At 36.5% G+C, this 17,201-nt stretch overlaps 2 protein-coding genes across 5 annotated transcripts; both read right to left on the bottom strand.

The window, feature by feature from the left end:
• Positions 1-3,713: 3,713 nt before the first annotated feature.
• LOC113275229 lies at positions 3,714-8,796 on the bottom strand. 3 transcript variants are annotated; one of them, XM_026524683.1, is made up of 14 exons: positions 8,419-8,796; positions 8,208-8,341; positions 7,942-8,085; positions 7,741-7,852; positions 7,295-7,649; positions 6,363-6,576; positions 6,117-6,206; positions 5,400-5,655; positions 5,159-5,271; positions 4,890-4,988; positions 4,744-4,791; positions 4,445-4,555; positions 4,237-4,327; positions 3,714-4,129 (listed from the first exon to the last, which is right to left on the bottom strand). In XM_026524683.1, the coding sequence occupies exons 1-14, from the start codon at positions 8,663-8,665 to the stop codon at positions 4,038-4,040; spliced, it is 2,106 nt and encodes a 701-aa protein (XP_026380468.1). In that variant the 5' UTR covers positions 8,666-8,796; the 3' UTR covers positions 3,714-4,037. The 3 variants fall into 3 exon arrangements, with proteins under 3 accessions (XP_026380468.1, XP_026380469.1, XP_026380470.1); XM_026524684.1 differs by having other exon boundaries at positions 7,295-7,634; XM_026524685.1 differs by lacking the exon at positions 4,237-4,327.
• A 915-nt stretch (positions 8,797-9,711) lies between these two features.
• Positions 9,712-12,206, bottom strand: LOC113273767. 2 transcript variants are annotated; one of them, XM_026523381.1, is made up of 3 exons: positions 10,934-12,206; positions 10,391-10,576; positions 9,712-10,187 (listed from the first exon to the last, which is right to left on the bottom strand). In XM_026523381.1, the coding sequence occupies exons 1-3, from the start codon at positions 11,465-11,467 to the stop codon at positions 9,885-9,887; spliced, it is 1,023 nt and encodes a 340-aa protein (XP_026379166.1). In that variant the 5' UTR covers positions 11,468-12,206; the 3' UTR covers positions 9,712-9,884. The 2 variants fall into 2 exon arrangements, with proteins under 2 accessions (XP_026379166.1, XP_026379167.1); XM_026523382.1 differs by having other exon boundaries at positions 10,391-10,555.
• Between the last annotated feature and the right edge of the window lie 4,995 nt (positions 12,207-17,201).

Genomic DNA, 17,201 nt, shown 5'->3' with positions numbered 1-17,201 from the left:
TTGATTTTCTGGGAGAAAGTTTATAGATTGTTCACCGCTGAAACGGGGAACATTAATGGGCTTGATTCTCACTTATTGTCGCATCGTATTAGTTCAATTAGTAGTCATGTATCGAAGTTCATCGCTTTACTAATGTAGAATCACAAAAATAAGCTCAACGGTGAAGCCGTACATGAAGTGGAACCCAGAACTCTAGCGATGTGGGCAGTATCTCACAGTGTTCGTCCTTTCGACTTTCATGCTTGTTTCAACATTCTTAGGGTGCTCAACAAATACGATCCCTACATTGCCCTAGGAATTCCACCACCCGCCGAGAATCAACGCCTATGTAGTAGTTGTTTTATTTTAATGTATTTCTTTTATTCTCATGTATGATGTGGTTGTTCAATGTAGTATGTTTTTATTTATGAGATTGATGGTGCAATGTTTAATCCAGGGAAAAATTTAAATTACTTATGATATTGATGGTGCAAATGTGAAGAAATACACATGTTTGGTTTTAGATAATCATAATAACACAAAATAAACAACAAACTAAATAACATAATACCATAGTGAATCGATTTATCCTTCAACTTCAATCTGCCCACTCCACCAAAAAACACCTAGGACGTTCCAAGAAATGCCTTTCATATGTGTCTTCTTCAGAAGAAGTCCACAAATGCATAAAAGTCTTGCAACCGGGCTTTGAGCATCCACTGATTCTCTGTGGACAATGTTTGTATTCGTGATCTCCATATCCACAATGCTTGCAGTGTAATAACTCCTTCTTCAATTTGGCTTTAAGTTTGAAGTTTTTGCAAAGTGTTGCAATCTCTTCTTCTTCTTCTTCTTCTTCTTTTTTTTCTTCTTCTTCTTCTTCTTCTTCTTTAATCTTCATATCATCATCTAGCATATGTGGTTCCTCTGGACAGTTGGGATCTTGACATTGCAAATACCTGAGCTTCTCCGGTTGTGATTCAATCACCATTCTGATGCGTGAACAACCTTCCCGCAGACACTTTGAATACATCCAAGGGCATTGCATAAGACTGTGGTTATCCATGAAACATAATGGAAAAACCTCTTTTGCTTCAACACATCATATTTGCTTCGCTTTTCCTTTAGAAAACATCGTGGATGTTGAGAAAGAAATCTGTTGGTTTGGTTGAGAATAAAACCTTGTACTGTATTTATATCAAAAAAATAGGCGTTGGTAATTCAAACGGGCGGTTTCAGTATAGTCGCGCGGTTTTACTACAAACGCCAACTCCTATGGTAATTCAAACGGGCGGTTGTAGTAAAGACGCACGGTTTTACTACAAATGCTAACGGCTAAATTTCCAACGTCTCGATTTTCTTTCTCGACCTATAAATTCCATTCTTCCCATCTCCAAAATCACATCTTCTTCCTCTTTTTTTTCTTCTAAAACTCTTAATATCTCTTACTCTGCGGAAATGTCTGTTAGAAATCGTGGTCACAAGTTTACTGAAGAAGAGGATATAACTATATGCAAAGCATATTTTTTCATAGGGTAATCGCTGGTATGGGCTTTGAAGACGGTTCTTTTTGGGAGAACGTTTTTTCAATGTTCGTCCCACTGACGGGAAACCCAGGAAACCGAGATGCTCGTCGATTGCGTACTCGTTTTCAATCTATTAGGCTTGTAGTCTAGCCATTTCTTGCTCTGGTAATGGAAATTGATCGAGAAAAGTTCATCGGTGTAACTGAAGAAGAAGTGATCCAGACAGCTCTTGATAATTGGGAGGAAGCTAACGGTAAACCTTTTCGTTACGAAACGTGTTTTAGAATTCTAAAAGATGGTCCATCTCAAGCACATCTGTATTGCACTCGAATGTCACTCCCGGTCTTTACAATGGAAGAAGATGTTACTCTTGTTCGATGTTGGTTACATCATATGATGAGACCAATGAATAGTGACTATTTTTGGGAAAGAGTATTGGGACATTTTGTAGCATCGCGGAAAGAAACCATAAGAAACAGTAAGAGCCTAGAACTAAAAATTGCATTCATCACTAAGGAAGTCAAACATTATACAAAAGTTTTGTGGATGGTTCACCGTAGCTATTTTTGGATTATCCAACGAAGAACTGGTGAGTATCTTACCTTTGTCCTCACTGATCGACTGCATCATAAATATTTGAACTTGTTGTTTATCTGTTTTACAGAAAACCATCGCTCAGACCAAGTTTACTGAAGAAAGCGGAAGAGAGTTTAAACATTTTGAATGCTATGAACTCTACAAAGAGAATATCACTGGATTTGATGTAGTTTGATGTTTTTGTTGTGGTTTATTAAAAGTAGTTTGATGTTATTTGCAAGTTTAAATTGTAATAAATTTTGCTTAATCTGAAGTGGAAATGTATTTTAAAATCTAAATATTTTCATTCATTGATATTATTGCCAATTCTTTTATAAGATATAAACTTAGACAATAACAAAAAGTACTAAACAACTTCAATAAAAATCAAGTACAAGTTTTGGCCTCCTGTTTATCTTCATTTGACGTACCTTCCATTCAACGCGTTCTTTGATAGTTTCGCTTTTGTTTTTGAATTTTTTGTTGTTAACTTTCAAAACTGGAGCTCTTCTTTGCCTTTTAGCGGAACATTTTCTTGGAGCAACTTTAAAAACTTGCACTTCCCTCTTACCAAGGTATTGAAAGCGTAAAGCGGAGCGTGAAGCGTCGCTTCATGGTTGATGTTTGAAGCGGATGCTTTCTTATAAATAAATTAGTCTTAACTAGTAATTATCAATTTATTAGGAAGATAATATCTATATAAATTTTATATAAGTCTAATTTTTATCAAAAACAAGTGTGTGTACACCGGTTCAACCTACTCCAGACGAGTGGGAAGCGTACGCTCTGAAGCATGAAGCGTACGCTTCATGAAAGATGCGCTTCACATGACCGCTTCGTAACGAAATGCTTAAATTTAAAGCGAAGTGTACGCTCTGAAGCGTGAAGCGTGCGCTTCATGAAAGATGCGCTTCACATGACCGCTTCGGAGCGAAATGCTAAAATTTGAAGCGAAGCGTACGCTTTTAAAAACCATGCCTCTTACAATTTTCAATCCTTTTAAAACTCCCACATATCTTAGAAACAACAACTTCAAGTTTTGCATCGCAAAAAAGTGTGATCGCCTTTTCAGCCATTTCACCAACAATAAACTAAAAAATTGATATAGATTTTAGAAGAGAAAATTCAAGAGAAGTGAATTTTGGTGTGAGTGAATTGTTTGAAGATGATAGTAATTTATAGAGGTAAAAAGTGAATTTTGAATTTTAAAAAAACTACCCGTTGGCGTTTTTGCTACAAAAACCAGCGGTCTATGTTCGAGCACCGCATTTATTCTTCGAACGGCAGTGCTTATGCTTCCAACGCCGGCGTTTAACCTTCGCACGCTGGCTTGTGTCTTTAGCTCAGGTGCTTGATGTTCATTCACTCATTGTTGTTTCATAGTGGAGAAACCTGTTTGGCCATTCACCTGGCTCAACAAACAAATGAGTTTGTTCATTCCCACAGTAATTGCCTTAAGTTCGGCTACCCGCTCTTGCCACACTCTTCAAAAAAATTAAGACGTATAACAAAACTCAATGTATATGTTTTCATATAAAAGTTTAGTTAGGAGAAAAATAATAACACCGTAAGCTCAACATATAGGTTTTGATTTTTGAGAGAAAAATTCGATTAGGAGAAAAATAAATCACCTTAACAAAGCTCAATACTTTTTCTTATAAACTAAAGTATGGCTAAGAGAAAAAAAATTCGACTTGGATCAAACACAAAAATTGGTGTTATATACAAAAGTTCGCTTAGACATGAAACCATGAAGCATAGACATGTGGACAAATTAACACCTTCTAATCCATTTGTGGTCCTTTGGAGTTGTTCATTTAGGGGAAATAGTTCCATTAACAATATTGAAAGAGACCCCAAGAAACTGGCATGTTGATTGATTGTTATATTAAATGCAGCGAATCTTTTTTCAGCACTGTTGAAGGTTCCTTTCGAAGGTTTAAACCCATTCACATATCAGCACTGTTGAAGGTTCCTTTCAAAGGTCTGAACCCATTCACATATAAAGGAATTCACTTCCTCTGGCCGCTCATCATGGGGGCAATGCCCTGCAGCAAGAAAATATACAAAAAAAGTTATGAAGGCCGTGACAGAATAATAAACAGAGGGGGAGAAATGATAATAATTTCATTCTCAAAACTCAAAGGCGTTGTACCTGCATCTAACTCTTTAGTTTCAACCCCACTACAATGTCTCTTAAACATAGACAATATAAACGACGACTTAGAAAGTGGGTCTTTCATTCCCTAGTAGCCAAAGAAAAAAGTAGACGTGTATAAGAAATAATCCACATGCGCATGCAATGCAACTTAGCTTGTTAAAAAGAAGGAAAGTAATTACTCCATGCATAATTCATTGTTTACCTGTATAATCAAGACTTTTCCTTCAAAGGGTTCCAAAAGATAATTAAGTGGAATTGAGAGATTGAATTTGAAAATACTTTCAAGAACTACCAGCACACCAGGATCATTAGACTTTTAATTGGTCAAGGGAAAGTTATCAAATCATCAACTGCCAAGTTACTAAGAGAAGAGATTCGGGTAGATTGGTTGCATCTATCTGGGCAACACACATTTGTACAGCTAGCCTATAACAAAACCAACCGTCATGAAACCATAAAGCATAGACATTTGCACAAATTAACACTGCCAAGAAAGGATACTGCCCTTAGCATTTCATTAATAAGCCAATCATCAGCTCTCCCTTTGTTCTGCAAGCAAGGTGGCAATATGGTACAAGTCTTAAGAACCACCCAGAAGCAAAATCAAATTTATGTTGAAGATTAGAAGTGATAAAAAAAACACTTACACTTGGATAACAATTCTTCACTATGCTCCCTACACTCATTTTCAAGTAAAATGATAGGATTCGACTGCCAAGCCAAGAGACACCTGATGTTTGTCTTTCCTGAAACATTTTTTGTGTATCAACTATGGTAGCCATGAAATCTTGGCATCCTTATTTCTTAGGGGAATAGTAAAGGATATAATCTACCACAGCAACGAAACTGATACATGCTGAAATAATATAGAAAACTGAAAGACAATAAAGAAATAAACAACAAATTGCAATCTTACTTCTGCTAATGGAACTGAGGAATAGCTTGGAACGATTGAACCAGCAGTATTCATAAGCACAACAGACCTAACCAGAGCAGGCCAAAGACCAGCAACAATAGCAGCAAAGTAGGCTGGGATGAAGATCAGACCCAAGAAGTGTAAAAATATACTTTGATTATCCATCGGGTAACAAGAAGTTTGATTCTCAAGAACTAGAGAGGATTAATTTCAGACTAGGAACTGTGATGATAGGACATACCACCGATAGAGTTGCCAACAAGATGTACAGGTTCACCCACAACGTCAACAACAAAATCCCTCAATAATTGAGCCCAAATGAGTTCGGTGTATATAATGTTTGGCTTCTCTGATTTTCCAAATCCCAATAGGGTAATTGCCCAAACTCGGTTTCCTGCATCAGCTATGCACTTTGCATTATCACGGAAATGCTCCAAAAAGGCACCAAAACCATGTACAAGAAGAATAGCAGGACCTTCACGACCAACAACCGTATACTGAAAACAGAACCGTCCGTCAGTGAAGGAAAATTATCCCCAAGCTTCATTAGATTAGCTATATTAAACCATTAAGACTCTTGACTGCAGTTCCAAAAACGAAAAAAATGTATATGTTCAAGCAAATCATCGACTCCTATAATAGAAAGTTTGATTGGTCATTTAACATATGGTATTTTCACAAGTGGGTGTAAATACTCTAAAACACGCAAGTGGGTGCTTGTGAGCTACTTAATAAAGAACTAACTGAAAACTGGATATGTAGATAAGCAGTAAGCACTCTCATGTCACTGAATTAGGGCTAGCCTACGCTGCATATCCAACTCCTAAATCCTATTGTGGCCAATTAAATTTCTATGTGAATGTTGAGATGGAAAACACACGTCATAAATGCTAAAATATATAATAAATATATAGACACAAAGAGAACGTAGTTAGAAACCTCATGCATCCACAACTACCTGAACCACATAGCCGTTCCATCTCCATATCCTAATAGGATAAAGTCCTTCATTGTATATCTGGCTTTTTAAAGCCATAACCCAATACCACTGCAAAGAAATAAGCTGCAACGAGTGAATTAATTCTGTAATGGAAACATGAATTCAGTTTGACCGAAGAAGGAACGATCTGTAGAAGAATTAGATAGATCAAGCATAATTGTAGATCTACAGGCTCATTGCCGCACACAGCAACGTTTGCCTGACCTCCATAGAAGAAACTGTGTCAACTGCTGCGGCGACAGTTTCTGCTGAATATCCAAAAGGAGATAAAAAGCCTGCATTACGTTCTTTCTCATACTTTATAGCTTCATAATATACTCTTCTTCTAGATATGATGCCAAGAAAAAGAGCAGACCCAAATAGGACTCGGAATGAAGCTCCAGTCCTACTTTCAGCATTACGTAATTTCTCATGCACCCTGCAAAAAAAATCCAAAAAGCCGCTTCTTAATCACTAAATTAGAAAAACTTGTAAAGTTCCATTTAATTTACAACAGCACAGCTTCATCCAGGTGATTACAAAAGAGTTGGAAATAATCGACTGTAAATTTCGCAGTAAGAATAACAAGCATGGAGAGTTACTGTGATTGAGAAATTTTGGCAGTTCTATTGCAACTCAACACTCTAATAAGATGCCAAGGTCACTTTTCACCCTAATTTAAACCATACTTATATCTACTTGCTTGATGTGAGACTATGAGTTCAATGCAAAAAAAAGTATAACATCTAACATATAGGTTACTTCATATTTCTCAAACAGATATAAATGTTTCCTCCTGATCAAGACAATGGAATGCTCGTCCTGTGTATTGCACAAAGTTTTCCGCCTTTGAATATAAGAACATAGAACAGTGACAATCTATAAACTTAGAATAACTGATTCCACTTGACCAGCCTTGTAAGAGATAAATCAGCAAGAAAAGTATATTTTAACATTGTCAATGTGCAAGAATTCATGGAGAAAACTTATTTATACTTAACGAAGAAATACTTCTTGTAGAAATTTATACTTAACAAACAGCTTCAATGTAAAATTCATTCTATATAATCTCTAAAGTATCAGTAACCTTTTATATTGACGTGACAGAAAAAAATATATATAAGTAAAATGAAAATGAAAATAGGTAAAACACATACTCCCGCCAATCATCTTTAGAAGTATCCTCCAGATATCTCAAATATCCAGCCAAAGCATTCAACACAACACTTGTTCCACCTCCCACAACATTTCCTGTTCTTGATGCAAAAACAGATTTTTCCTGTTCTTCCATTTGTGTTGGCTTATTGAGCAAATTAAATTGATCAGTGTCTTCAACCATATTTGGTTCCTCCAGAACTTCAGTCATATGATTTTGCGTATTCACACGCCCGAGTTGGTCCCTCCTTAAGATACTTTCTGCAGAAATAACTTTTATCGAGGTCCAACTTTGGTTCAATTTCCATATGTTCTCATGCATGTATCTCTTTAAATCACCAACTGTAGGTACATTATCTGAGTCATGTAAACTCATTACTTTCTTTGATTCACAGCAACTCAAACAAGAAACAAAAAGAAAACTTTCAAAAACACATTAAGAACATACCCCAATCCAAATCCAGATCACAACAAGGTAAAACTGGACACTCTAGTGGAGATGTAGGAGCCAATTTAAGCTTCTCGAAGTCAACGTATGATGCAGGCAACTCTTTCAAGCTCTAATTATCACATAAACTTGTTAATAGAACAATTTGGTATACCAAAATAAATAACTAAACAAATAACACGAAAGCCAAAATAAACCTACCTTAACATCATAAAATGGAGTCCGCCACAAAACAATCCGAGGAGGCCCAGATGACACGTTCGATAAAGATTGTTCAACGGAATGAACCATATTTCTAAGGTTATACTCCACCTCTTCTTCCACAAACACATCAACAGCATTCACCTGTTTCAACCCTAGTCGAATGAGTTCAACCAAGTAAGCCCCGATTGCTTACACAACTATAAATTCATCAATTCAACTCATAAACAACCAAAAACAAAAAAACAACTAAAATAGTTAACAACCTTAGTTACAAGCTCTGGTATAATTTCCTCCGCATCACCAAACTTAATCATCAAATTAGACCCATGATTCTTCAAATCCTTTCTTAAATCAGCTAATGCTAGTAATGCAATTTCTAGGGTTTCATCAGAAAATCCTACAAAAACAAAATTATACTCAATTTACACGCATTTCAATGTAACTTTCATAAAATCAAGAGACTCTCATACTTACGAGAAACAATCCGACGATCAAAAATGTATAGAGGAAGTATAGAACGATAATTCGAAGCAGTAATCAAAGCTGGATGGTCATCAATACGAAGATCATGCTTGAACCAAACCAATGCTGTGTTATTATGATTGTCTTTAGTTGATTTACAGTGTACAGTTCTTGATGAAATGGAGGAGGAGAAGAAGAGTGGTGGAGAAGTGAAGGCGGTGGGGAAGTGTAGAGGTTGAGTCCAGTGGAGAATTGCCATGAGAGAACTCTATAAGGAACTAGGAGAGTGGAATTTACTATTGCTAGGGTTCGGATTCATTGGAATGAGAATTTGTGGAAGGGGAATTGTTGGAGAGATTTTTCTGTGGTGGATAGAAATGCAGAATTAGAAATGTTTTTAACTTTTAAGCGCGCGCTCAAGGAAGAATTTCTAGGGACTCGATGTTGTCGAGGTCAATACTTGCCAGTCAACGGACTATGGTCAAGGTTAGCAAAAAGATCATACAACTTGTCACTTGCACCAAAAGACTGCATTAAATTTGATAAATTGTCTGCAACTGCAACACACCATGTTGCATATATCATCCATCATTCACAGTACAATATGATCTTTATAAGTTGCTCTGCGGTAATATGACCATTAACGGTCAGACGTCCCTCCAACTAGAAAGAACATCAATAACATGAAGTTTTTAATTTGCCGTACAGGCAGCTGGATGATCCTCATCTGGACTGCAGTTACTTTTCATGTACCTGGAGTGCTATGTTTTGCAAATTGTAACATTAGCCAGGCAACGGACAGATACGCACATGATTGATTCTCACTCATTACGATGGGTGTACTGTTTTCCCCTTTAGATGTATGAATAGTATTGGATTTTGGGGTTCATTGTAAAATCTACAATGACAATGGCTGCACATTGTGCTTCTGTGCTCTAGCTCATTTCATTCGAAGTTACAGGGAAATCAATAAAGATGTTATAGTTTACAGTTAACATCTTCATAAATGTAATGCGGGAGTGTAGGATTTTCATACTTGCAGTTCATTACCTAGTTAGCTGAGTTTGCAAATGGGATCCCACAATTTCAACCTCCCGACTTTTTAATGGTATCTCAGTTATATCAATATTGCAGTTCAGAGATGTCCATGAGACCCATTTTCCTGAATAGCTTGAGCCTAAATTCCCATGGAAGCAGATGCAAAAGAAAACCAACATGCTTTGTATACTTCAGATATGGAAGCAGACACAAAAGTATTAAAGCTAGAGGATAGGATGCTTTTTTAGAAAAAATTCAAATATATTAGCGCCGAAAAAAAGTCTTAATTGGCGTTTAACGAAGTTCCTAATAAACATTTCAATCAATCTTTTCCACAAAAGAAGACATACTGTCAAAAAACCAAGAGGAGCAAACTTCTAGATCTCACAAGGGCAGTCTTATCTTTAAATTGTTCCAGTATCTGTTGTTAGTTTTTTACTTCATTTTATGAGGTAGGCACTTTTTGTTGCTGGCCACCGCATTATGATATGTGAAGATGCTCTGGGAAGCGCTCTTAGCTTACTCCCAAATTGCCTTCTCACTCTATCAGGCGAGTCAATAGTTGAACGAGGATGCAACACCACTTGCTTCAAAACCTTTGCACTTTTCAACAAAAAACTCAGAAGTTTGAGCTCAGCATCACATCCTTCCGCTTCTCGAATATGGACATACTTGAGGTGAGACAAAATTCCTGGCAAAGACAATCCTGCTTCCCAATCATCTCCAACGTCCGCCAAATTTGACTATATCCAAAAAATCACAACTGATAGGTCACTTACTGACAAAGAATATCACACAAATAAGAAACACCTCAGAGGTTCCAAAAATGTTGCACAAAAATAAATGTTGCCAAATGAGTCGGATGTAAAACATAGATTGTGCCTTAGAACTGCTGGAACGACACTGCCTACCAAATTAAAAAACGAAGAGCAAGGTTAAACTTTACCTCCTTGGATTTGACGAAAAGTTTAGTTATGTTAGGAGAAATGCTGAGTAAAAACGCTATAGCACGCAAGCAACCTCTTGTTGACCACATTCCCAGCATCAAAGTTTGTAGATTACTTAAGCGAAGTGGTTGACAGTCTGACAAGTCAGGAGCTCGTGAAACAACCTTGAGAAACCAAAGAGAACCCTTCAAATATCGTAGCAGCAAAAACCATTACTACTCAAGAAAGAAGGATTTTTTTTGTTTGTTTCGATAGAGTACTAACAAAGTCATACTAGTTTGGAATAACAGAGTTTTTGACAGTCTTTGGTGTCAACTCTTCCTCCTTATCCTAGACTTACGAAAGAAACACAAAAAGGACAATCATCTAGATAACAAAGAAGCATCATCATAAAAGCTAAGAACCTCTTTAAAGTAATGAAAGTCAGGTTGCTTAAGAAGCAGCACCATTACACCTCTTAAAATTGACTAGGCAATTACTTAAAGCATTTCGCAAAAATGTTAAGATGTTTAATTCATGAAAGAGAGAGGAAGCACCCATACCTCAAGGAATCCAATTGATATTTTCATTCTTTTCACCATAGAAACCGCTCTTAAGAATTTCAGCATACGTTTAGCATATACTTCTTTTTGCTCTGAAGGCAATTTCAGATATGCTTCTGCATTCTCGTCCCTGCCTCCTCCTTCGAGTGTCATCTCAAAATCTACATTGGATAGTGGAGAACAATTTTCTAGAGAATAATGCGCCATGGAAGAGGTGAAACTGAAGCCTCTGAGATTTGGAGCAGACAACTTGATAATGTTGGTCATAGCATGATTTTGCGACTGAAGAGGTCTATGAGTATACATGAACTCAAACCTCTTGAGGGTGAGAGAATTAATAATTAAATTTCGTCCAACATCGGTTCCAATATTACAATCAACTATCTCTAGTGTTTCGAGAAGTGGACAACTAGAAAAGAGCTTTTTCGATAGTTCTACATTAGAGATAGAAAATCCATCAAGCCGCAGAAATTTGAGCCAGAGGTAAATCCATTGATTTTGGCAATATAATATCTGCACAGTGTAGAAGACCATCCACTTGCATTCTCAAATTCCTCAGTGATTTGCAATTTAGGAGTTGATGAGGAATTTCATAAGCCGAACGACGATCTTTAAAGATTTTTATGGTCATTTCTTGAACATTACGCTTAACAGCGCGAACTATCCATCTCTTAACTTTTTTTGCCACAAGATCATCATACCTAAAGTTGCACCAACGCAGACGAAATCTCTGAATATCAAAGTCATCACAAAGAATGAATACCATGTCCACAAAATATATGAACCTCTGATCATGTTCTCTGCCTTTAGGAAATGAACTCCTCTTGATGTTTAGATATGGGACAGATTTCCAAATACCAACCCATCTTTTAGACAGAACGCTAGTTTGAACTGCATATTTAGTGTCAATGAAAGAGAGGATAAGATGAATTAATGGATCTGGTAATCTACTGATTCTATCTTCCCCAACAGAATCTAGTGCATTTCTTATTTCTTCCATTTTTCTACTAGTAAACCCTAATTTGTTTCAGAACCCTAATCTCAAATTTGCAAATGGACCACTCTGAGCATAAACAATAACCCTAAACACCAATTTTGTTGAGCATTATCAGATGTAGTCCAAAAACCCAGTATCAAAATATGGAAAAAGAATACCTCTGAGTGTAGAAATGGCAGATGAGTAACTCTTCAAGTGCAATTTGAAAAAAACAACAACTTAAAACTCTAATTCTGCTTCTGATCAGTACATATATACCACCAGACCTGAGTTCAAGTCCAGAACCCCCCTCAGCTCTAGTTTGTTGCTCAGGACTGGAAGTGCAAAATGAACCGCCCACAACTAAATATTTATTTATTCATTTTGCTTAGCGATACGTACTCCATTTAGATTCACTGTATTGAACACGTGTCAATACATGCAATAAGGTTTCTACTTTCAAGGAAGAAAATGAGCGAGAGAGTTCGTCTGAGTTCTCGAGGACATGGTCAGACAATCAATTTGAAAGGTCAAATCCAGAGTAAAGTGTTTCACTTTCTTTTACTGGCCTACGTGAGCATCTCCACTGCAGATGGTCAAGATCATTTTGGGTGGAGGTCTTGTTATCACCTTTTTTTGGTGGGTCATTTGCTAAAAGATAAAAATAAGTGAAAACTATACGGAGACTCATTTTCCAGATTTTCTCTACTATAAAACCCATGTTCAGAAAAATTCAGGCGTGCACCCATTTCTGTAAGAAGATTTCTCACAGACCCAGAATTTATAAAATTGTGTTCGGGTCTTCTTCTTCCGGTATTCTATTTTTCTCTTCTCTTCTTTCTCTCGTTTTCTACTTATCTCCTTGTCTCTCTGTCGGTCTTGATTAGGTTTCATCAGAAGCTCTACCGGGTTAATCAAAAACATGTTTAAGAAGATGAGATACATGTTCTCCAAATCAAAAACATGTATTCGCAAGAGATTAGCTTTCCCAACACAATCGAAAACCCCCCAATTTTCTCCCCCAAAATTTCTCATCTCCTTCTCCAAATCTCAAAAATTAGGTTCACCAGAATCAAGTTGTTCTCGCTGTTCTTGTGAATTTCAGGATCAGATCTAATCGATGTTTGTAATGGGTTGACTTGAATGGCAAAAAAGCGGTGGTGGTATTGCTGAATCTCTCAATTCCGATCTATTAGATCGGGTGTTGAAAAAACAAAATTATCTTATTGAAATCTGATTGAAATCATTATATCTTGCTGCGGCGGAGGAGGATTGATGGAAATTGGAAGAATCGGTAGTGAAACAGTCCAGTGTTGATGATGGTGAACGAAACAGTCCACTGTTGTGTTGTTGTTGTTGGTATGGTTTAATGGCTACTGTTGCAACTGAGTTAGCTGGTGGTGGACGAGATACAATTGAGAGTTTGGACTGAATGAACTGAGATGCTTTGCTGTTTTTGGTGCCTGGATTGACAGTGTAGTTGAGAGAATGGACTGAATGAATTTGTTGAATGCTTGAGTTGATTAGATGTATGTTTAGGACAGGTGAAGCTCTAGAATATGATGATGGTGATGCTGCAATGGCAGTGTCTAATGAGTTGCAGCTGATTGCAGTGATGGGTGTGGTGCTGTTTGAGAAGAATTGAAGCTAAAATGAAATTGCAGGCACGAATTGTATTGTTTGTGCAGCTGAAATGGCTTCGTTGGTTGATGATACTCGGTACTGAGCTGTTGACTCTTGAGAAATGCAGTTGAATTGAAGGAAGTGTTGCTGGTGAGTAAACTGCGGTTGAGAGAAAATAATGGTGTTGTATGGATGGTGTGTGTGCTTCAGCAATGATGCTGTATGACTGGTGTGTGTGCTTCAGCAATGATGTTGTGATATCAGAGAAGAAGAGAAATTTGTGATGAATTGGTTACAGGTTGGCAGTAAAGATGCAAGTAATGCAGCTGCAAGTGAAGGAATGTGCTAATGCTATTACAAGGAATGTGAGTTGTGGTTGAACCAAGGAAGCGGAGACTGGAAAGAAAAGAAGTGGAAGAAGGTTTTGCTGGTAATGAAATTCAATTGCAATTTAGGATTTTTCAGTCACGCTTTTGATCAAATTCCAATTTACTTGGATAAAACTTTGAACTCAATTGCAAATAATGGAATTTGTTTTACATTAGGAAAGTATTTTGTATTCGTATAGTCGAATAATCTGTTATGCAGCTATGGAATTGGTTGCATAACATGTTATGCATATACAAAATTTGTTGCATAAATTGTTATGCAGTCCAGAAAGTGGTTACATAACACGTTATGCGTCAACTTTTTCGTCACTATTGAAACCAACAAAAACAAAGACTGCATAACTTGTTATACACCTAGAATAATATCTGCATAACATGTTATGCAGTCGTGAAATTGATGCATAACCTGTTATGCATCCGAAAATATGGTTGCATAATGCATTATGCATCGAGAAAATTGTTGCACAATCTTTTATGCATCGAGAAAATTGATGCATAACCTATTATGCATCCAATATGGTTGCATAATGCATTATGCATCAATTTTTTATGTACGCACTAAAATCAACGAAAACAATGGCTACATAACTTGTTATAGATGCATAATTTGTTATGCAGTCGAGAAAATGGTTGCATAACTCGTTATGCATCTGCAAAATGTGTTATGCATCTTTTTTGGTGGCTGCATAATGGTTATGTATCAAGTTTTCAAAAAATTTGCCTAAAACGATGATCACCTCCGATTTTTTTGTGAAAAACAAAAATTTGGTATTCTTGTTTGTACTCGTTACGTAGCTCTCTTAAAAAGATTTCCAACGATATAAAATTTGTAAAATTCCAAGGCGCGGAATTTTAGATATGTTATATCCAAGTTGCGTTGCCAATTATACCCCTGGAAAATTAGGCTGCATAACGAGTTTTGCCTAAAAATAGCATGCATAAAGAGTTATGTATTGATTATTAATAATTTCAGATAATTTTGGGTGTCACAGTACCTAAAATTAATTGTGGGCCTGACAATGAGAATATTATTTATTTTGGGTCTGTCCCTAGTTTTCCCTAAAAATAAATAAAGATAAAAATTTTGACCTACAATCCATCTCCAATCTTCAAGGTCTTCCCTACACCTTTTTATTTAAATTTAGAGACAAAGTGATGATGTGGACCTAAGACCCAAGATCATGAGAGCATCTCCAATGCTAGGGGGAAGGTAATCCTAGGTGGAGGTCCTATTAATACCTTTTTGTTGTGGGTCATTCTTATGTGGCTAAAAAAAATGAAAGTTATACTTTCTACCTAAAATTTCATCTCCAATGCCAAGATATTACTACCTTGGAACTTAGAGACAAATTAATTTTGGAATAAATAATTGATTATGTGTCAAAAGACCTTGGGTCATGGAGAAGGTAAAGATATGACTTTCTCCTTTACCCTTTCTTATTAGATGGCATCCATGTCATGCTTTCACCTTCACCTTCACCTTGGCATTGGAGATAAATTTTTGGTTAGAAAAGTGCTAAATCCTAGGTGTCATGTCTTTTTAAGACCTTCGCCCCTAGCATTGGAGATGCTCTGAAGAAAGTCATATTTAGACTTTCTCATTTACCCCCACTTAGACATGTCATCTTCTTCTATAACCTTCATCCTTGCATTGGAGAAGAAACTTTGGTGGAAAAGGTCTTAAATCCTAGGTGTCATACTAATTTAAGACTTTTACCCCTTGCATTGGAGATGATCTAATATGAATGTTGTTAGCTTGTTGTGTACGATTGGGAATTTAGGAACACAGAAGTTGGCATTGAATAACATTAACATGTCTACCTTTTTAACCTGGCGTCATTAGGGATGATCCTGAAAGAATTAGGGGAGACTAGTAAGACAAAATAGGGTCACCCAAACCTAAAATTAAGTCATCCCTTATCGGTGATTTTTCGAAATGAAAATTATACCCTCTATAGTCGGTAGTTTAATTTCGTAATCGGTAGATGTTAGGATAATCGGAGGTTATTGTGTACATATGTAGTTTGAAAGTTTTGTTATTTTGAAAAAAAATTACAATTAGAAGGTATTTAGTTACCATGTCTCTCGATTATGAAGTTGCCCCAAAATTGATATTTGAAAAAATCTCAAGTTTTTCGAATTTGGGAAAACCTACAATCGGAAGGTATTTAGTTACCATGTCTCGCGATTATGGAGTTGCCCCAAAATTGATATTTGAAAAAATCTCAAGTTTTTTGAATTTGGGAACTACCATAATCGGTAGATTATGAAGTTCACCTCATCTACCGATTTTAAACCCCACGTTAATCGGCAGGCAATGATAAAATGTTGTGTCCGATTATAAGGTTATTTAGGTTCAGAAGAACAATAAATGAAGCAACTATAATCGGTAGAAATGGTTAATATTTGTACTTCCGATTATGGATCTGTCTGACTTGTTTTCGAAAAGTCATCAGAATCGGTAGTTAAGGTTGATAACATTACTACCGATTATGAACATATCTCACAATTTTTTGAAAATGTACCAGAATCATTAGGTAAGGTTTCCTCCGATTATGGTGAAAAATTCAGCAGTTTCAGACAATCAAGTAATAAACATAACTCAAAATACATTCATAAGTCATAAACTTAAGAACATATAATCCAAAACAAGTATTTAAAACACCATAATCCGAAAGAAACTGTTAAAACAATATAATCCATAACATCGAACAACGCATTATCACCTAATTTCTAGTTATCTTCTTAGTATTGTCAGCTAAAGTTTTAGAACGCTTAACACGACCCGGACGACCCGCATTATCACCAGCATCACCTTCATCTCCCTCAATATTTCCTTCAACATGAGAGCTTGAAGAAGCCTGAGATCTTTTGTTCGCCTTTGATATTTTTTTCTTGGGCGGGTTCTTCGTCACTTTCTCCCCAAACTCAGCTGCATACTATTCATTATCAACATTATCAATCATCTTCATGTGCTTTTTTATCTTCTCAATTGGCACAGGCACTCCAGCCTTTATGCAATCAGCGCACCATTTGGACAAAGACTTGAACCTATTCATCTGTTTTTTAATTGACAAAACATAAAATGGAGTTCACCTAAGAAATTGAGCCATAATATTAGAGGGAAAATTCATAACTATACGCAACAGTTTATCATAGCTTGGGGGTTTTTCTTTGATGATACATCTGTAAATGGAAGCCGCCGAAGTCGACTTTGCTTTAAGTTCACGGATTACTTTTAGATGTGAATGCTCCCGGTACCACTCCATATAGCCTGGAG

This window comes from Papaver somniferum, chromosome 4, assembly GCF_003573695.1.
Source record: "Papaver somniferum cultivar HN1 chromosome 4, ASM357369v1, whole genome shotgun sequence".
In the NCBI taxonomy this organism is placed as follows: domain Eukaryota; kingdom Viridiplantae; phylum Streptophyta; class Magnoliopsida; order Ranunculales; family Papaveraceae; genus Papaver; species Papaver somniferum.
This window is presented reverse-complemented; position numbering and strand designations above follow the sequence as displayed.